The sequence below is a fragment of the Streptopelia decaocto genome (assembly GCF_964273445.1).
Source record: "Streptopelia decaocto genome assembly, chromosome: 2".
In the NCBI taxonomy this organism is placed as follows: Eukaryota; Metazoa; Chordata; class Aves; order Columbiformes; family Columbidae; genus Streptopelia; species Streptopelia decaocto.
The window spans coordinates 14256428-14277888 of NC_138655.1; the positions used below are offsets into that span (position 1 = coordinate 14256428).

A 21461-nucleotide genomic window follows, 5' to 3' on the forward strand; every position below is an offset into this window, starting at 1 on the left:
TCTCCAAACCAGCCATGTGAAAGCTTTGCACTCCCTGGTGCTGGAGCCCTGAGCCCCTCATCAGGCACCAAACTGCTTTCTAGGAGGAAAGTGGGCAGGGGAAAAAACACAAAACGGGCAATGTGGCCTCCAAGGGCCTTAAAAATTTGTAATCCAAAGTGCAAAGAAAACTGTTTCAAAATGTGCAAAAATATCTGTGACAATCACCACCTTCACGTCACAAAACCGTGAAACAACTTGCATTCTGCTTTCATGCAATTGAAATTTAACTACCTCTGTGCCACCTATTCGTTTTAAACCACCTTATAAAAAGCTCTCTGGGAAAAGCAAAGTTGCGTTTTTCGTTGACGCTTCTCTGCCGCTGGTTTCCTTCACGTCCCTGCTACACCCCGGCAGCGCAGACGGCAGCTGCCGAGGGCTGACACCGCCGCTCCCAGCGGGTCCCTCCAGCGCTAAAGTGCCATCACACCCAGGGCTCGAAGAGAGCCGGGGCTCAGCGAGGACGTGTCCCCGCCGTGTGTCCGTGGGAGGGGCGGGACAGCCCCGGCCACACGCACACCCACGCGCGGCGGCAGCGGGCGGTGCCGCCAGGTGCGCCCGCCCCGGCGCGGCCCCGGAGGGAGCGGCCGCGGCTCCTCGCCCCACCCCGCCGCGCCGGGCGCTCCCCCGCCCCCCCGGCTGAAGTCCGGTGCCGCCGCGCAGTGCCGTGCCGGGGGTGCCGTCACTCAGCGCTTCCAGCATGCTCCTAAGATGGCGGTAGCGGCGGCGGGCGGCGGCGGGGGCGGCCGGGCGCAGCGCAGCGGCTGGCTGGAAGTTTTGGTGCGGGAGCGCTGGCACAAAGTGCTGGCCAACTTGGGCGGCGAGGCGCTGGTGCTGAGCGGCGAGGAGCGCCCCGACGGTGCGGCCCATAATGGCCTGGGAGGCGATGGGGTGGCATGCCGCGGGGCCGAGGGCGGTGGGGGAGCGGCGGCGGTGCGCACCGCCTTCACCGACCCCCCCGAGCAGGTGCCCGAGGCCGTTTCCAACAAGAAGCGCTGCGTGAAGGTGCTGAAGCAGGAGATGGGCGGGCTGGGCATCAGCATCAAGGGGGGCAAGGAGAACAAGATGCCCATCCTCATCAGCAAGATCTTCAAGGGGCTGGCGGCTGACCAGACCCAGGCCCTCTACGTGGGCGATGCCATCCTAGCCGTCAATGGCACCGACCTGCGGGATGCCACCCACGACGAGGCGGTGCAGGCGCTCAAGCGGGCCGGCAAGGAGGTGCTGCTAGAAGGTAGGGGCCGGGGGATGGGGCGGGGGACCGGGGACAGCCCGGCCGCCAGCACAACCCCGGGGCGGGAGGCTTTGGGGCAGGTCAGCTCGCTTTCCAGTGAGACGGCAGAGCCGAGCCGGGGGGTTGAACAGGTGCCACCGTGCTTCTCGTACAGCTCCTCAGGGCGTCTTACCAGTGGGGAGTGTTTTTTCCCCCCCGCCACAAGCCACGCCGGGACTCCCGACGGGATGCGTTGAGGACGGAGCGCCTCGGGAAGGGACGATCGGGCTGCCGAGGAGCTGGGCTTGAACTTTCCGCCCTCCTACCAGATGTCGGTGCCGCCGCAGCCCCGTCCGTGCGCGGCCGCCGGGGCCCCGCAGCCCCGTCACGTCCCGGCGGCTCCCAGGCTGAGGGCTCACGGTCGAGCCCCGCCGGGGCGAGGGATCTACAAGATCTGCCGCTTGGGCACGTTCGCGGCTTTTCAGCACAAGAAAGGTGGGGGGAGTTGGGCACCGGGAGAAGACGGGTTAAAGGAGTAAAGAAGCCCTCGGATCGTAAGCAAAGGACTTGGGGAGCTTTTCCCGAGCCAGCTCGAAATGTGTGAAACCTCCTGCTGGCCAATCCTTGCCCCCTTCCACCACTTCACTCCCACCTGGGGAAGAAGGGGAAAAAGAGGCTGCAACGAAACTGGCAGCGCCTCACTGACACATTAACCATCCCTGCAAAGCAGTGGTTTTTGTCTCCTTTCTCAAGGGTGACTGAAACAGTTTGTAAGAAGTGGCCTTAGAAACTGAGGCCGGAGTAAAGAGCAGACATTGGTGTGCATGGAGGAGGCATGGAAGCAGGGTGTCCCCCCAGAACAGGTTGGATGTTGGGGAGGGAGTGAGCAGAAGCAGAGCCACATTCCCAAGGACAGCGAGTTCTTGAGGAGAGAGGCATTAATGGGCATTTAATCCTTGTCTTCTCACAAGGGCTAATTTACTTGCTCCATCTGAAAGCATGAACAGCTTCAGAAATGCCCTTGGTGCGTGTTTGATAAAGTGATTACTTATTTGCCCAAAAGTTCATTTAACTGGAGGTCAGTGGCATTTGATGCATGTTGCTGTACCGTCTTCCCCTGTGCCATCGCCTTCCTTCGAACCACAGGCTGTTCCACCTTGCTGTGCCTGTAGCCCTTTCAGTACTGCACATTTTTTCACATCTGTCTTTTTGGTGCTTATTCTGAGGAGCAAAGAAGGTGCTGCTGGCAGCTAGGAGGTGCAGCTGAGGATCCACCATGAGCAACTAACTACAGCATAAAGTTATAGAAAAAGTTTGAAGGGGAAGGAAGGTGAGAAAACAACATTTGCAGCAGTGTATCCTTAGAAATTATTTGATGTTGTCTACATGATAATGAAAACTGCGAAGGAGTTAGTGCCCCGTGAGGATTTAAGAAGCTGCAGGCAATTGTGTCTCCCCTCCCTGTGCCCCACGCTGCTCGTGGGACCAAAGTGCGGCTCGTCCTCCCTCACTGCAGAACAACTGCTTGCAAAGATACCTGTGAAGTCTTAATATGAACTTCTCTGTGAGGTCTGAAATGAGGCTGTTGCATCTAAATTTTGTCACTGGCTTCTTTATCCAGTTTAAGGGCTTCCTGGGGCTCAGGCCAGGCAGCGGCTGACCTTTGGTGTGATCTAATGAGTAATGTATATAGTGCTGCAACAGTGTCCCTCTCTTTATGTAGTACCTGCAGTAACAGCACTTGAACACGCTGCTGCTGTATGAGTCTAAAAAAATCTCAGGTTTCTTGGCAGTAGGAGCAAAGATGAAGCTGTTTCGGTGTCAACTTTTAGCACGTTCCTCCTCTCCACTCCTTCCTTTGTCACAGCTATTTTCTTGCATTTCTTTGCTCCGTTAAGGCGGATGTGCTTCAGTGGTTGTTTCTGCAACTGAATTTGTAATTTGTAAATCAAAAGCATATTTCAGTAGTCACCTCTATGTAGAGTTAAAATATTCTGACACTGAACTCAGTATTTTGTTGTGCCTATTTCAGCGGAGTAACCAAAATGAGAGTTGGCCACAGCATTGCCCGGGGAGGCACTACTGGTTTCAGCAGGGAACCTCTCTACGTGAATGGTTTGTATAAACAGGCAGCTTAAAACAATCCACTGCAATTCAATTTCCCACTTTGAAGCACTTTCTTCAGTAGCACATTCTAAAATGGTCTTTTTATTACTAAAGGAAGGAAAATCCAAAAGGTTTTTTTTCCCTTTAAAGTATAGGAGGGAGAGCCTTGATTTTCCTTTCCTTCCAGACAATAGGAATTTGCCATTTCCTGACTTCTTAGAGAGTTCTGTATTGCAAAGAGCAGCCTGTGCTGGGGCAGGTCAAGACCCACGTGCAGCTCCTTTCTAGGATCTTTCTCCAGTTAACAAAGCAATGCCAGCACGTGTTTCCAGGGTCAAAATGTAACGTTGACATTTTCAGGGCGATTCTGAGACTTACTTGTGACTTGCAGACCTGGAAAGCCAAAGTTCAAAGGCATAGCAAGGTTTGAAGCACGAGGGGCACATTTAACAGTGCGACAGGGCTCTGGGTATTGCACAACACGTTGTGCGTTCCTGGAATGGGCCTTACAGTTGAGTATTTCCCAGAGGTTATCAGCAGTGAAGATGTGGTCAGTATGGCTCAATACACCCAACAGCAGAGTGCTGGAGCCCGTCTGTTAGACAGTGTCCTCCCTGAAAGTGCTTGCTCAGTGAAATGAGGCATTTACCAGCTCAGCACTGAACTGTAGTCTCTCCTGCATTCCTATGTGGGGAGGAAGGGAGCAGAAAATCTCTCCCCAGCCCTCTGCACCATGTGTGGGCAGTGGGGCTGGCACTGGGGTGGGTGGAGGGAGGAGGAAGGTCTGTGAAGAGGGGAAGGGATGGGGCAATGCTTCCTTTTAACACTTGCTCCTTTTGCTGCAGTGGTCATCATCTCCTGAGCTGGTGGAAGCAGAAATTATTTGCTGAAGGGTGAGGGGTGGCAAAGCTGCAGTAGCTGTGCTGGCATGGGGTGGCACAACTACAGAGCTCAGTGGACTGAGAAGTCCTACAAATTTAATAGGAATCCTGGGTTGTTATTTCCCCTCATTTTGCACCCAGAAGAATGTTATTCTGTCGCAGTCCTCACTTTTATAGTTCAGCTGCTAAGCTAAAGTTGTATAAATCCTTTCCATCCTACGGGTCTGATCTGCAGGGTTGGCCAGCGTGCCTTGGAAGCAGGTAGAATTTGACAAATGGAAAGGGAAGAAGGCAACAGATGACACTGCCATAGGAGAAGCTGTAAGAAGGCTCAAGAGGAGAAGGAAGTGATGGCAAGGAAGGGCTTGAGCCCTAAGTAATCCTGATTTCTCCTCATCTGCAGGGATGGACCTCTCCTGCATGCAGAGTTTAAATTTTGTGTGAGTTTTCTGTCCCAGGTTGAGCATGGGTGCAGGGGAACAAATCAGCCAGTGAGCTGGGGAAGCGCTAGTGTTGGGCTTCTCAGCCCTGGGTGGCTTCTCAGGTGTTCAGTACATCAGGATGGAGCTTCTCCCCAGTGTTCAGAAGAGCAAAGAATTTCCTTATGTGAGAGACGAGACAGCTTCCTTGTACAGTGCATATCTGCAGGTGTGGAAGGCAGCTGAAATTATAATGACAGCTCTTGTTTGTACATATAATTTCCCTGCAGTTCTGTTAAATTGGGTCTTCCTAAATAAGCACTTTAGAAAATCAAGCAGCCCCTCTTGTGCTGTGCAAAGCACATTATATTCAAGTGACTCTCAAGACACAAAAGGCGTTTGTTTCTATCGAAGCATCCTAGTAGAGAGCAGTTGTGATCTGTAGCCAAGCTGGTTGTACTTTACTCGTATTCTCTATGTGTTTGGTGAAAAAATGAAAAATGGAAGTAGCCTGCACTGGTGTCAGGCAGGACCCCTCTGCATGGTGCTGTATTTGGATGTGGAGAGAAAAAAATAACAACAAAACACATTAGTGTACTTTTTGCTTGTTGGCTGCAGGATAGTTTTTTAGCTTCCTACCTTTTTAAAATCCTCTTTGGATGAAGCAAAGTGATTCTGCCTGTGTGGATTACATGTTGAAATACTGCAAAATAGGCATGGGCTACTTGTTGGCTGTATTTTTCTATCTTACCTACGTTTTCTTTCAAGTGACGTGTTTCTTTCAGTAAATACCAACAATAAGAGATTCTGGGGGTCAGCAATATATATTATTTATCCAAGAAAGTGTGTCCCTTGCAAGTGTAGGGAAATAATGAGGCACAGGGCACTTAATAAGTGCCTGTGTGACATAACTACTTATTACAGGCAGAGCTGTAAATCTCAGTGATTGCAAATTGTATGCATAGTTATTCCTTACACTTCCAGTAAACGCATGGAGAAAACACTTAACATTTTTCTTTTTTTTTCTTTCTGTGCCAGCAAATATGCAGTTAAGGAAATGCTTTGTACTCAGAGGCTATACCAGATTTCATAGCCTGTGTAACTGCCCTTGGCACACATCAGTTTGAAAGTGAAATTGAAAGGGAAAGGAGCAGGTAATCTTATTCTCAAGAACACCAAGTCTAGGCAGTCCCTGAGAATCTCAGTTTTGATTGTTTCAGCTGCCTTTGGCTGATGGGGAAGCTTGAGTGGGAACACTTTATGCGTCTTTCAATGATTAGATTAGATTACAGGCTAATTTAGCAGCCCAGACAGTCTGTATCACCTTTCACAGATAAGAATCAGTACATCTTCTTTGCAGTAAATCTGGTGCAAGTCTTCTTTCTCAGTTACTGTAAAGAAAATAAGGCAGTTATGGGCAACACATTCCTGGATTTTTCTGGACCAAGTGCAGGTTTCCCTCCCGCCCCTCAGAAATTATTCTCCTATAGGACTTAGTGTCATCTCCTTAAGGGTGATTAGAAGATTAAATATGTCTAAGGATCTGGAATTCAATTGCACATACAGAGACTACATATTAAATATCATTAGAAAAAAAAAAGCATTTTTTAAAAACCCAGAAGTAATTCCTCTGTGGAAAATTAAATTGAAAACTTGGTATAACTCTTTGAAGAATCTTTAAGTCATTAGACAGAGTGAAATTGAAAGCTGAAGGCTTTTGCTATAACAAAACAGTATTTGTTTCTTTATTTTGCCGTGGCAGGTGCCTTTTCACCACCCTCCCAAGGCGGCATTATCGCACAGGTGATCACAAATGGCACTGTCCCATCCCTGTCCTGTCCCTATCCCATCCCTGTCCCCACTGCCCACTGGGACTGGGTCTGAAACGCTTCTGCATTTCCATCCTGAGGGAGATGGTGAGGAGTCTCCGTGATTCAAACCAGGGTTTGGATTTGGGACAGCCTCATCAAGGCTCCTCCTATGACAGTTCACAGTGTGCTTTGCAGTGGGATAACAAGTGCCGATCCCAGCAGGCTGATGGTTTCAGGTATAGATGTTTTGGGTTTTGTTTGGGTTTTTTTGTGATTTTTGTTTGTTTGTTCACCGGATTTGTTGTTGTTGTTTGTTTTGGTTTTTAACTTTCTTAATCTCACTGTTTTCATAACACATGGTGTGGATCTTCTCCTGATAGTAATTTATCTGTAAGTTTGACTTTAATGTCCATTTTTGTGCATTCGGACTTCATAAGTGTTGGAGAGTTTACCATAGCTATTTTTAATCTGTTCCACTGGTCACTTACTTCCAGGCTTTAAGAACACATTATTTCCATTTCATTTTTATTATTTAGATTTCTGATCATAGGATTATTTTGTACTTTATTCTGCAAGATTATGTTGCCATGGCTACTTGTTAAAATTGGTACAGCTACTTCAGAAAAAGGAAAATTGGAGGAAACAGTAGTTCAAGAGAGCAATAACATATGTAAATGAAAAAGATATGATGGGAACAAAGCTGTCCCAGCAGTGCACGGGAGACTCTGGCTTTCCAAGTTTGAAAAAATTCTTCAGGCATCTCAGAAAAGTAGTTGATGAAGAAGGGATGGTATCAATGAGTTACTATATGATGCAAAAATCTTTTAACTATACATCACGTAGGGTTTGTGAGTTGCTTGTGTAACACAGTTTTGCTGGCCGTGACGTGGTGGGTGGAGGTGAGTGAGATTCATCTCTCCTACCCATACCTGACGCCCCACTCCTCACCCCACACCTCACCGCAGGGGTTGGTGTGAGGTGAGCTTTGCTTGGCTCAGCTGGTCACCTCTCCAAACCTTAAACTATGTCGAGCAGAGAAAAATGCTGCTGTCAACACTAGCTGCGTCTGTTCTAAGGGGCTTTGCCAGGACATCTGTACTTAAAGCAATCAGGGAGAGCATCATACTGTTGTGGTGGATTGGGAAAGAGCTAGAGCTCTGAATAGCAGGAATAAATAGTCTGTTTTGGCATGGGCATGAAGCTCATTGTAGAGATGGGAAGGAACATCAGGACAGCATTTGGTACATGCCTTGAGGAGCGTCACTGCAAGGAGGGAGTTAGAAGATGTTCAAGGTGAGGCACAGCTGATTTGGGCTAGAGAAGTTTGTGAGAAACTGTAAGGTATGTAGAAAGTGTGGAGTGCTACATTTCACTCATGCTACATGTGGAAAGTGTGTTATGAGTCTCCTTCATACTTTTAAATAAATGTCTGTCAGCTTCTGTTTTGCAGGACCAAGAAAGCTGCTCTGTGAGGCTTGGTCTCCATGCTTTGAAAGATGTCTAATGGCCCTACCATATGGGCCTTGTACTTCTGGAAGAGAGCAGATTCATTGAAATTATGGCATCCAGCATCTTGCAATGTCTCAGAGTCCAGCAACACTGAGTAATGAACTAGGACACGAAAGATTTTACCTAACTCTGCTTGTAGAGAATTTGGGAAAAGACAAAATTGGTTTCTCCATCATCCACTTAGCTATCAAAACATACTTTTCTCCAGAACATAAGTTAACAAACTTGCTTACAAAAAAGTTTAATCAGCTGTGAATAGTTCTTCAGATTGCTTCACCTCACTGCTAGATAATGCCTTGCTCTTGGGTTAGGTTTGTTCCTTCACACAAATTAAATTAAGAGATGTAATTTCTGCATGACTCTTTGGCAGACTTGAATTTCCAACTGCTGCTACTGTACACTTCTGTTATGGTCTGGCTTTAATTTTCTCTGTCTAGAACATGAACTACTGAACTGGTTATGGCTTTCACCGTGTGTTTACTAAGGGCATGACAGAGTAGGTCACTGCCAAATACAGCACATCTGTGTTTTAGCAACTGGATAAAATGGAGTTCTTAATTGTAAGGAAATGAGCCAGAGCAGTAGATGTGGAGAAACTGTCTCTGATTAGAAATTATTAACATACAGCTCACTCCTAAAAATGTTGTGCGGCTTTTTGCTGAACTGTTGGAAGTTGTGCTTGTTGGCATGGCTCTAAAAGTCATGGAAACTAAGGCTGTGGCCATGTTTACTCCTCACTACTCAGGGCTGTTTCTCTCTAAAGTTGACATGTATTGGAGCAGTGAGCCTGCTTCAAGCAGCACGCAGGTCAGTAACTTGTGTGTGTACATCTGTGTAAATAACTTCTGTTCACTTTAATGGCTTGCTAAAAAATAGTAAATTACTGATATGGTGGTAAGTATCTGAGAAACAATATCCCTTTTCCTAGTATTTGAATGTTAGAGACATATAATAACATAAAAATAAAATTTAAAAACTTTTTTTTTGTTTTAAGACAGTATCAGAATATAAATTCTCTTCTGGCAAAGGCGGCACAACTTAACTAATTTGCTCCAACAGATAACATGACCTCATGGGACTATTTATCAGCCTCATGTGCCTTTTCAGGGAAACAGGGCCATTAGTTAAGCTTTATGTTCCATTTGCCATAGGCATATTCTGCTGGTGCAATACCTATTTTGGCTTTTAACATAATCATGTAGTTATGAGAGAGTATTGAAAGCTATACCATGAAAATAACATATTTCCACTCTCATCTGAGTTATTTCAATAATAGCCATTTCCAGGATGATTTACTGTACTAACACGTGTGTTTAAACTGCCATTGGCTCTGGTTCTGCAAGGGGAGCAAGAGGCAGCTCTGTGAAGATGAAGATGCTAGAGAGGTTTAGTGATATCCAGCATGTAGCTTATCAGGCTGCTTTTAGCTAATAGTTTTAACTCAGACAGTGAGAGTTTATCTGTTTATCCTGCAGTTTGGGCTTTAGTCACTGTGAAGCAGCCTGGGAGGATTAAGCTGGTAGTGGGGCTGGCAGGACAGCAGTGGCAGACGTGATTTCCCTCATAGCAAGCAGCTTCCTGTTGGTCTTACTTTTGTCAGGCAGAAGCCAGCGGGATCCTTCTCTTGTTGACATGAAGCCAAAGGAAGGATTTAATTATTGGATGTTCAGGAGTGTTTTCCAGGAATGAAGTGGGCAGGATTTGCCTTCAGTTCTTGCTGCTTGAAGTCTTTGTGGGTTATTTCTTTTAGGTGGGGGGGAGGGAAGGGGATGCTGTGGACAGAATAAAAGGCTTCTAAATTACCATTGTTTCCCAAAAAACACATTATACTTGGTAACTATCTGCCCCTTTTGACTTATTTGTCTTGTCTCATGCAGTGGCAAACTCTCCTGGTACCCAGCCTCCTCCATCAGTGATGCGTGGCTGGGATGCAGGGCTATCTCCAGACAACCAGCAGGATTCCTGTAAGATTACCTGCTGTATAAAGACATACCTAGGCACTGAGACACACACCGTAAGATGTATTTATATACATACTTGTGTAATGAACAGCCCCATCAACAAACTTTCCTTATTTGGGGCTTGACCTTCAAATGTGCTTGAGGCCAACATGGTTGTACTAACTTAAGGCTGCTGGGGCCAGGTCTGGAGAGGCTGAATTGATGGCCTTGTTTCCCAATGGGTTTCTCCATGCCAAGAGCAGTGTGGTGGGTTATCCTGGCTCATCACCGCACAGAGAGGCTTTAGGTATTGCACCCCTGGAAAGCCTCTTCCAGAGCAGGGGATGTAGCTGGCTGTGAGCCCTGTTGAATCCAGTCAAGGAAATGTGCAAGCTGCAAGAGAGGGGAAGCCAGCTTCAAGCTGGAAAGACTTTGATGATAACAGCAGGCTCTTCGTGAAGAGCTCCAGGTGTTAATACTGCTTTGCCTACACTTAAACCCATCCAGATTTTAGACACTTGGGTAAAAGGCTGGTCAAAGGGTTAACATAGCTCAAATTCTTCAAACAGCTGAGGAAGTCCTGAGCACAGCAGTGGGGAGAGACAAATGCAATGCTTAAACCTGCCAACAAACCTCAAGGTGCCAGAGATGCCACAGCTAATCTGCTTGAAGCCACTCTTGCTCTCATGGCTTTTGCTGCCCTCTTCTTTGCAGCGGTAGCGGTTGGGTTGCCGGCTGATGCAAGAATGCTTGTAGACATGGCTCTTGTCAAGCCCTGGGGAGGAAATCTGTATTCCTGCCTTAAGAAAAGGTTAAAAAGCTCATGGTAGCATCAGTCTTCTTCATGTTTGTGGAACGCTGGAAAAGTGTCCAGCCAAAAAGGCAATAAAGGAAAATTCAGGAAGAATGCAAGTGAAAGAAACTAGTTTTAAGATGTTCCCAGTCCATTCAGTGGACATTTATCTGTATAAATAAGTCAGACCTAAGTGATGTATGAGGGCAAGTCATAAAGAAAACATTGCAGTAACAAACTAGTGAAATTTCCACTTAACACATTAAAATCAACCCTGAAAGGCTCCATTAAGGAAAGCCATAAATTGAAGTTCTAAGAGATGGAGTATAAACTATCTCTGAAACTAAAAATGATCCTCTGTCAGTTTTATGTTTTCCTTTCACTGTGTTATATCTATTTTAATAAACATGTGGGATAGGCTATCAAAAGAACAACACTTTGTCTGTGAAGCCTTGAGGAAATAAATACTGAGTCTGGGCATATTATAAATTTCACCCTATAAAAATAAACTTAAATTGATTCTGGGCTTTGCCTCTGTAAGGACTGCTATGCTAGGACCATTCTGTGTTGATTTTGTTTTATATATATATTGAACTTTTCTGCTAGGCATACCTTGAAATGTTAGTATTTAATGCTTGAGTTTCCATTCAAGTTCTACCAGAGCTTGCTTTCTATGTGCATAAATAGCATTAAGACCTTAGAAAGGTTTCAAGGTTTACTCTCTTAACAAAAATATTGAGGAACAAATACCTTTTGGTTTTTGAGGGAGGAGAAAGGAGGGTTGACTTGAAAACACACAAGTTCCGGTGTTTTTATTTGAAATGGCATTTTATATTTAAAAAGAAAGCAATTTGCTTTCAAAAGGCTGATTTGAATTTGCATTTAAAAACTATTCCAAGTAGAATTTTCTATGTGGAAGAGCAGAGAATTACCCAGTGTACCTTCTCCTCCTGGAAAATCTTTGCAATCACATCATGTTTATCAACAGGAGATTTTCGTGGCCAAATAGTTTTTACCAACTCAACGCAGCAGTTTTTTCCCATTTTGTTAAAATATGTAGTTCATTTCTATAAGTGCAGGTATTTATTTTGTTCTTTGGAAAATTTAGACATGCTGTTCTCCTTAATCACTTTGTTCTGTTGCTTTTCCATCAATACACACATTGTACAAAGTGGATAAGGATGTATATTTGGTACGAGCCAAGACAGATATGCTTCCAGTGGAGAAGTCACAATTGATATATTACATGAATTTCTGTAAGACATTTACGTTTGAGCTTTTCAGTTAGTCATAGTTCGGGGGGTAAACTTCCCTATTTCTATGAAACTCACAGCAGAAGCCTTAAATACAGAGAAAAACGAGGTAGAAACTTGCCGAGTCTCTAAAACTTGCCTGAAATAGCTCATCTAGTTGTAATTTTAATATCTCCTCAATGCACCTGTAAATTAAATTGGCCCACTACCTTTTTAGCTTCTGCTGTATTAAAGACATTGTGTGGAACTGTATGTACACGAGGGAAACAAGAAGTGTTCATGAAACCATAAAAAGGCTGGGAAATTATTTCTATGGGGCAGTATGTGATACATTATTTTATTTATTTCTCCTTTGCTTTCTCTCTACTCACCTTTGTGTTGGCTGATGTTAGTTTAGGAATACCTTCAAATGTAGCTATTTCATTCCCGAGCTGACCTAGCTCTGGTATAGGCACAGCTATAAATGTTTATCAGCAATATTACATGGGCACAAGGTACAAGTGGATACACTCATAGTGTACTCCATGAGCTTGCATGTGTGTTGTATGTACATTTGCTCGTATCTAAGGCAGAATTTGCTTGTTGTCAGTGCTACGTAGATTAATCATTCTATGAAAATGGAAAGAAATAGTCTTGATTATACCTGCACTGAAGGAGTCTCTGGGTTGCTTGATCTGCTGGAGTGCTTCACAGGAGGCTGCACCTGCGTTTTTGGTTTTCCTCAGGGTCTGTATTCTCCACCCAGACCCCACTGTCCATGTCCATCTGTCTGTGGCTGAGCCTCCAGCAGCAAGTGGGCAATGGCCAGGCTGGTTGGGACAATGGAGACAACCTGCCATCTGCTAGAGTGCTGAGGAAGGGGAGTGAACATGGAGCAGAAGGTGGGAGAGCGAAAGTCACCTCCTATTTAAACTGGTATGAATTTTCTCATTGATTTCCGTGGGAATTGGTTATTTTTTAGCAGGCAATATTGACATCAATCACTGATTGGGGAAAAAAGAGATGCTGATGCAGTTTATTCCTCTGTCTGAGACCCGCTGCATTAATTCTCCTTTAAAATAATATGGACAGATCTTTGGTCCTTGTGGGTGTTGACTCACTTTGCTGGCTTCCTGTGTGGCTGAAAGGACCTGCTCGCAAGCTTTTCAGTTGAGGATCTGTGTTAATATTGCTTTACCGTGCTTAGCAAACCTGACTCCATACTCCGCCTCTGCAACCCTTTCTGCTTGTCCTTCCTCCCTTCCTGCTCCACCAAAGCCCAATGAGCGAAAGCATTGTAAAACAGACATGGCAGCAGTTCAGTCTCTGAGTTCAGTCATTTTGTGCAATAACAGTTGATTAAACATGAACACTTAAACATTATGAACACATTAAACATTGATTAAACAATTGATTATTTCTTCATCTACTGTTCAGTGCTAATCAGGAAGGTTGAATAGTTCAGGTCTGTGCCTAAGCTGTGTGTACTTGTCTCAAATTAGACACATGTCAAAATGTTACTTCTGCAAACCTGCACGGTTTCTCTTAAATTCCAGGGTGACAGATACTGTATCAACAGCTTTCCAAAGGATGTTTCAGGTTTTCTTTCTTGTTCAGAGCTAAGCTCTGACCTCTGCAACAGCAGAGGCACACTAAGAATAATGTTTAACCGGAGCGGGAAGCAGTCATTGTTTTTGGAGACAACAAAAATGTATTTTCAGGTGAAGGCTGGTTTGTGGAGTTATGTTTTTCTCCAAAATGCTACAGCCAGCAGAAATTTGACCTCTTTCTTGTTGAGTGGGAGGTTTGTAATTGCCCTCCCACCCTCTCTGTAGCACTGTCAATGTGTGTAGATGGTTCTCCAGGAGAAATTAAGAGTTTGTTGCTACCTTAGTGCCATTGCAGTGTGTAATGCCAGACTGTGACAGAGATATTCTGGATGTGCAGATTACACCAAGCCCAAAGCCTCTGTGCAGCTTCCCCCTGACCTGACAATGTCACTTTTTTCTCCCCCTGATTTTTCTGGATATCATTTGCCTCCTTTCTGGCTTCTGACTGCATCATTTAGGATGCGAGGCAACATCAGAACAAGTTTGATGTTTATCAGCCTGATTATGCAGAAGAACCTGCAGTTGTAGCTGAACAAGTAATTGCAGAATCCAAACGTTAGCTGACTGACTTTATCCTGCCTGGCTGCTTTGTGTATCTGAACGCTGGCAGATCCCTGCTGGGTATGAATGCTGTGTCCGGGCAAGCTCCATCAGCCGCTGATGTCCACCTGGCTAACAGCCAAACCTGATGGTTTTCTTTATCTCTAAAGAGGTGCAAAGTTGCAATCGCAATTTAAGAGTGATTGAAAAGAGACAGAATTGGTATCATCACAAGACAGTACATAAACTGCAAGTGTGTTGTATTTCGTGTCTAAGGTCTTGGGAGAATTTGGGTTAGCTCAGGAGCCCAGGGGTCTTCAGGTGTGGGTTGGAACCCAATTACCTTGTGGTTTTTTTTCTCCTTTTAAATGTAGTCATCATTATGAAAATACAGTGAGTTGAAACTAACCCCTAATTTTAAAAATGTAGTCAAGGCTTTGGAAGATTGTTGGAAAGAAAGTTCTTACGGTATTATTTGAAGAGTACCTAGGGAAAGTATAATAACTGATTCAGAAAAGTCAAGTGAGATACAGCTCTGCAATGTTCACTCCATTCATTTTGAACATTATTGCATTGATAAGTGCTAGGAAAAAAAAATAACAGGGGTCTGATTCAACAGGCACTTCAGCTGCAGCCTCCTGGCACCAGCTCCTCTGGGGATTCAGTTCTGGCTGGAGGCCCCTGTGGTGCAGCCTGAGCCCTCTGAATAGTCCTGCTGAAGATTTGTATGAGCTGCAGTGGCCAAGGAGGCTGATGAGGCCCTGTCATTCTCAGCTTGCTCTGCAGGGAGGTTTGCTTGTGTCCCAGAACAAGTGTGGGAGGCGGTGGAGGGGACAGAGCTGCGAGGGGCACTGGCAGCCCCTCGGGCCAGCCTTCCTCAGGGCCACCTGGCTGGATCCATGGCTCCCACGCACAGGTACTCCCTGAAAGTGCTTGCAGAGCGGAACTAGGTCATGCAGTCTCTTCAGCCTTTAAATAAATATCGTATAATGACAATGTAGGAAAATAACAATACGTGAAAATATTCTGCTTCGTAGGCTGAAGTGGGGTGGGCAGGGAGCAAGGACAGGCAGAACACTCCATCCAGTTCTCTGCAGTGTGTGTGTGGGCTGAAGTTCAGTGTGTGTAGGCTCCTCTTTCTGTGCCCCAATCCTGTAACTATATAGATCCAGATGTCCTCTGCATACATCAGATGTCTTAATATATTTAGTTGAAACTATGTTTGGGTAAGGCTGTGAAAGACAAAGCCACGATTTTGTTTTTCCTTTCCTATGGGCATACGAGTGCTGATTGCACTGTATAAAGCTGCTTGTTGTGGCTGTCACTGTTCAAGGTGAGGAGAATAAGTGTTCATGTTTTTATTATCATTCCTCCCTCCCGACCTACACTGCACCAAAACAAACAAGCAAATGGTGGCATTGCCAAGGAGAGAAGAACTGTTTTGCAAATCATATCTTTTTCCACTGGAAAAAATGTAGCCATGTTTAACTTCTTTTTAAGGAGTGGCAATGTTGAATATACAAATTAAACTCCAATTTACATAGTGGAGATTTTCATGAGCACTTCACAGAAGTATTCTCAAAGTGCAACATTTTGAAATAATGGCATTTGCTAGGAACAGTCTTTGGGGAAATGGGATAGCGCTTGCGTTTTTACCCTTCCCCCTTTGACGCCAGCCTGTGTCAGGCCAGCGATGGGAGTCAGGCAGGAGGACTGTGGCCAGCTCTGAACAGATCAGCCTTTGTGTCCCCAGCACAAATGTCCTTCTTCTTTTGGAGGCAATGGGCAAAACGGGTTCTGACACAGAGCAACCAGCTGTTTGTGGCTTGTCCATCAGAAGGAGAGAGACAAGTGCCTCCTCTGTGTCCCCACTGAAATGCTGCTGCAGAGCGAGCCATCGAGCAGGCAGTTAAACAGTTCAAATCTTTGTAAGACAAAGTTTAACATGAGCCATAAGGTATTTCAGGCGTGCCACAAGACTGCCCAAGTTGCTCTGCAGAGGTTTTCTCCTCTGGTTAGAAGCTCAGAGCTGCTTCGCTGCCCTGGAGCACCAAGCGATGCAGAGGCGCAGCAGTGCCCAGCGAAGCCACTGCTGGTTGTTTCTCTTTTTGGTAGCTTAAGTTTTCAAGTGTTTAGTGGGAATACCTCTTGTGGGAATGAGTTGGCAATGACAAAAGGCAGTAATAACCTCTACCATTGTTTGTTACTTTGGAACGTGGGCCCTTGTGAAATTTAGGAGAGCTGGAGTTGACGTAGAGTCTAACTCTGCCCTTTCATTTGTATGCTGCCTTATACTAATGCCATTCAAGTGCTTGATATTTTTGCTAGTCCTAAGTAAACTCTGTTCAACTGAAGTTACTTCCCATGGCCCAAGAGCTATTCAAAGTTTTTCTTGAGTGTAGTGTAGCTTGTAGCACCTCTTACCTTCAACAGGAGAGGGGTGGAATGTCCGGGACTGTGGTTTTGGGCTTTGCTGATGTTGGTGTGGCTCCTTTGGCTTTATTTCAATTACCAGTCAGAGGTGGAGGAAGAAGACACTTAAAAGCTGTTTTTATCCAGAGCAGTGCTTAACTGCTGCATGAACTATCATCCCCGCTGCCTGTCCTCCCTGCTCATTTGTAAGCTGCTGAGGTTAATCAAGCCGAACCTATCTGTAGCAAAGCATGGAGTGTTTCCATCAGCAGGGCCAAGCCTTTTTACACCCTACCTGCCATGAAGGGAGCATGGTCTGATTTCTGTGTTTGCTAGTTGTGCTCTAGATCCTTCTGCCTCAGTTAATGACACCAAGCCAAGCTTGGGACATGAGTAGCCATGAAGCTGGAGCCTGCAAGAGATGTGTACATCACCTCCACATCTTCTGAGTCGTTTTATTTGCAGCAGTGGTGATGGGCTGTGAGAGGTGGGTCCAGCAGCTGGCTGCCAGGAGAAGCAGTCAATGTCTATTAACACTGATTAGAAAATGAGTGCTGAGAAGCTTTGTGCTGGACAGAAAGTCCATTCTTTGTTCCTCAAGCTCACTTGTTAGAGATTGATCCCTTTCTGCTTCTCTGTAGTTGTGGGCTGGGCTTCAGCAAATAAGCCAAGCTAAACATGTCTTTTCAGGCCTGGTTAGCTGGCATGTTCACTTCTGGGTCATGGTTTTTGATGTTCATGCTATAGAGGTAACAACAGAGGGGCAATGCACTTATGATGGCCTGGTGTGTGAGGTCCCAGCATGGTCATTTCTTCAGGGTGGAGAAGCATTAAGCCAGTACAGTGTTAGATTGGATTGTGGCTGGGATGCTATCATTGCTCACCAATGTTTATTATATGTCATGGGGCAGGAGGGAAAATGTCTGAAACCATCCCAAACCTGTCTCCTCAGTAGTTTCAGACCTTCCTGGACTCCCCAGGAGCATCCTGCAGCCACACTGCAGCCTGGGTTTCTAGACAGACTTTAATTTGCTCTCAAGAACTATTATATTAATGGCTTTTAATTTTTTTTTACAGACTTATGAAGGGGTTGTCATTGTCTTAGCACTCAGAGAGTACACAAAATAGCTGTTTGCCTCCTAAATTTTTGAACATTCTTAAGTAATTGTGAGATATGCTGACTGGGAATATGTTTTAACAAGGATGCAGAGCTAGAGGCCACATGGAGTGCAATTGTAATCTAGGCCTCTGTCAATCTGTAAAAAGGCATTTGACTTTTTGAGGGGGTAGCGTGTGGGATATGGGCTTTGCTCTTAAAGGTGCATAATCTAATTGGTTTGGACTTTTGTTGAAAGGATAAATCCCTCCCCCTTTTCCATTTATTTATTTATTTATTTATCTGTGAAATGGACTTGTTTATATCTTTGAGTGTTTCCTTTTGCTGGTTTTATTCTGTGCTTTTTTTACTGATTGTGTACCAAAATCTTAATTCCTAATTCTGAATGCTGGTAGGTAATAGGGAGGGAGAAGTTCTTGAGATTTTGCTTTTGCCTTCTCCTTTCTCAGAGGTGTTCAGACCTTTAGAGAGGATTACTCTTTCATTAAGCATTTAGGCTGGGCTGAGCATCCCTGTTCCCAGGATGGGCAGCAGAGAGAGGAAAGGGCTGAGTACTCTTTGGGAGATGCCATTCTCCCTCCTCACTTACTACAGGGATACTAGCTCAGCTGAGGGCAGTTCTTTATCTCCTAGCTCTTACTCAGTTACATGGTTCTCCACAACTGGGACTTTGAATGAAACGGAGCAGGATACAATCCCAAGAGCAGAAAGCACTACATAGCTTCATTGCAAGCAATATAAAAACCACATATATACTCTTTGAGAATATTAGCATGTCATTGCATTGTATGTTGGCCTTGGCAAGAAACTTACATAAGAAAAGCACATCCCTGCACCTCTTTGTGGTTGCACTGATTTAACTGTGTGCGATGTTGTGCCAGAATCAGATTTTTTTATTATTATTATTATTATTTTTATTTACATGGGCTAAAGTAATGCTCCAGAAACAATGTCATTTCTAATGCTTTCTGTTTTTTTTGGTGATGGAGTCTGCAGAGCAGACTCAAAAGCGGTTATGCCAGCAGAAGGGAGCCATGGACTGAAGCACGAGACAGGAAAAGTGCTGAGGCTGGAGGAGGAACCCAGCACGGTGGTTTCATCGTTGAAGCCAACGTGTTATGAAACCGCAGCCTGAGCTCAGCGGGACTTTCCTGCCCTCCTCCTGGCCTCGGCAGCTCATTCCTGCTCCTCCACCCGAGCTCTGTGGCCATGCTGCGTATTGGGGTACTCCAGGTCCCCAAGTCGGCTGCCTGGGTGGCAGCAAGGTCAGGGGAAATGTGAGTCATTTGAGGTCCCTTTCTGGGGGACAGCTCATGTTTAAGATCTGTATAAAGCTTTTGTGAAACAGCACCCGTCGTGCTGAGGCTTGTCTTGTTTTTGTCAACATGCAATGGATGAAATTTGGCCCTGGTGAAACCAACTTCAATCAGTTAGTGATGGAACAGGGCCAGGATCTCTCTTAGTGTTGCAAATTGTGCCACAGTTGAAAAAAAAAAACCACCCTCTTTTTTTGGAAAGTGCTAGACTTCTGTGTGACAATCTTGACTTGCCGGTATTAATTGTGTCACCTACAAGTAAAAGTGTGCTTCTTACCTATTTTCTATTGTACATATCCCAGCTTTTATATAACCTTGTGTTGCCGCACAAAGGATTGATATAAATCTTTCATGCAGGCTGTCTCCTGGATTGTGTGTGGGAGTGGGAAATTCAGAAGTTAAAAGTACCTGTCCTGAACAAAGGCTGAGTTGCTTTGATAGCAGGAGGGATGATCTTACACTTGAAGTGAGGAGCAAAAGTCAGAAAATTAGACACCCCCACTACTTCTGATGGGTGAGAAGAGGGACAGTCCAGTCTTGTGGTGTCCAGGAACAAAGCACAGACTCAACTGAGTTTTACATGTTTAAAAGTTGATTTGGATTAAGGCAGGAAGGGAATCTGAAGTGCAGCAGCTTTACGTGTATACACCTTGCTTAAAGAATAAATTCATCTTATTCGTGAATAGGTTTATGTATGGATAAACCCTTAGTTCATGCTTTCACTAATCATGCATAGATAACCTAAAACTTCAAGTTCATTATATATATCTCGGCATGCTAAGTTTGGTCCATACCATGCAGCTGATCACACAATGTTGGACTCCTGTGATTTTTTAATTTTATTTTATTTTTTTGCATGGGCCTCAGATCTAGATGACTTATTCTGTGCTAAACCCAGCCATGCTGTATTTACTTTGCCTCGAGGCCATTTAATTACATTGACTTTCCTGCCCATTTCACAGAGCTATAGCTGTTTGACTTGCTTTTTGAGCCCTGCAACCTTTCGAAATGCCCTAGTTTATTTATGTAAGATTTTTTTTAAATATACTATTCCCTGATGTATTCAGTCCACGTCCTATTAATAAACAATTTATTTTTTAATGCGTTGCTTATCACTTTTGTTGTTTATGTATTGTATTCTTCCTTTGGAGTCTTAGTGACTCCAACCTAAATGTGCTGCTTCTTTGCACCTCAACCAGTATTTTGCTCTGTTGCATGTTCTTCCAACATAGTAATTTATCTTGCAATGTTTCTCAGATTAGCAGGTGTTTGAATGCTTGAAGACTTCCTTTATTGGGAAAAATATTTTATTTAAGGAAAAAATTCAGAATTGCAAGAAGTTTATGTTCATTAGCTAAACTAGAAAATTGTGAAGTGTTGCAAAGATATGAGAAGAAAGAAGAAAACCAGAAAAATTTGGGATTGGCAGACTCTGATAGCACTGGAAACATCCTGAGAACTTGACTCACCTCTCAAATTGTGCAAAAGGGTAGTGACCCTTAGGTTGGGCTGCAAGACTGACTGCCTCGTGCCTGAAGGATGGCTTCCTGTTTTCTTGTTGAGGACTTACAACTTCTTTCTTAGAGGTCCTTGCTCTGGCTTTTCCAGGAGATTCAGTGCTGCAACATGGAAATGCAATTTGGCATGACCTAGCAAAACTTTAATGTACTGATCTGGGGTGAGTTAATGCACGTTGGAGAACTTGGAGTGTGGTTGCATTACACTTAAAATTTTTCTAAGTGGTTGCTGCTGTGGCGCTGACCTCCTAGCACCCCCAGCTATGTGTTCTTGACTCTTCTTTGTGTGGGTCAGGCATTTATCTGAGTTTCTAAGCATCAGCTTCAGAGAACTAAATTGGCAATGAAGTGGGGCTGTCGCACTGGTCATGCAGCCCTGAGCTGTCACTTACACAAATACTGGTGCTTTTGGACTCAGGCGGGGAGTTGCTTCACCCAGCTGAACATGAGGAGACTGTTTTCATGTTGTTTCATCAAGAGGGTGAAAAAGATTCCCTACCTGAGCATCTCTTCTGATCCCTTTGCTGGCTCCAGACATGCTTGCTTTGTGGTCAGAGTTACTCAATGTCACCTGACTGCATCACTTAGACTTGGACCAATTCATATGATCCTTTTTAGAGCTTCCCCCCCCCAATATAGTGCCCTCAGCATGGCAGAGGAGGTGGCGATCAGTGATTCATGAAGAGGACTGAGAAGTTGGCTTGGCACTTCTTAAGCATGCTAGAGAAATCACAATTACATGCCAGCCAGTTTCAGCCTGGAAAGCAAGATTTGTGAGCAGCAACTGAACCCCTTGCTTTCCATGGCAGCAGCCTTCTTCATGTATTAAAACATTGTTCTGTTTCGGTGTTTTTTTTTTTTCTTAATTTCCCCTTAACTGATGTATTTTAGCATAATATCAGTTTATCTGAAACTTTCAAATTCTGGGAAAGTACAAGAAATAAGAACCATTGTGTCTGAAACAGTGACTAACTCCTCTGGGGGGAGCGTTATTTGAATTAATAGA

The 21461-nt window shown here is 44.8% G+C and overlaps 1 protein-coding gene across 1 annotated transcript in view; it reads left to right on the plus strand.

Moving 5' to 3' along the window:
• The first annotated feature begins 638 nt into the window (after positions 1-638).
• The window catches only part of SNTB1 (syntrophin beta 1), a 115815-nt gene continuing 94992 nt past the window's right edge, over positions 639-21461 (plus strand). The window contains exon 1 of the mRNA XM_082044381.1: positions 639-1273. Coding sequence (XP_081900507.1) covers positions 751-1273 — 523 coding nt within the window. The 5' untranslated portion in view covers positions 639-750. The remainder of the gene's footprint in view (positions 1274-21461) is intronic.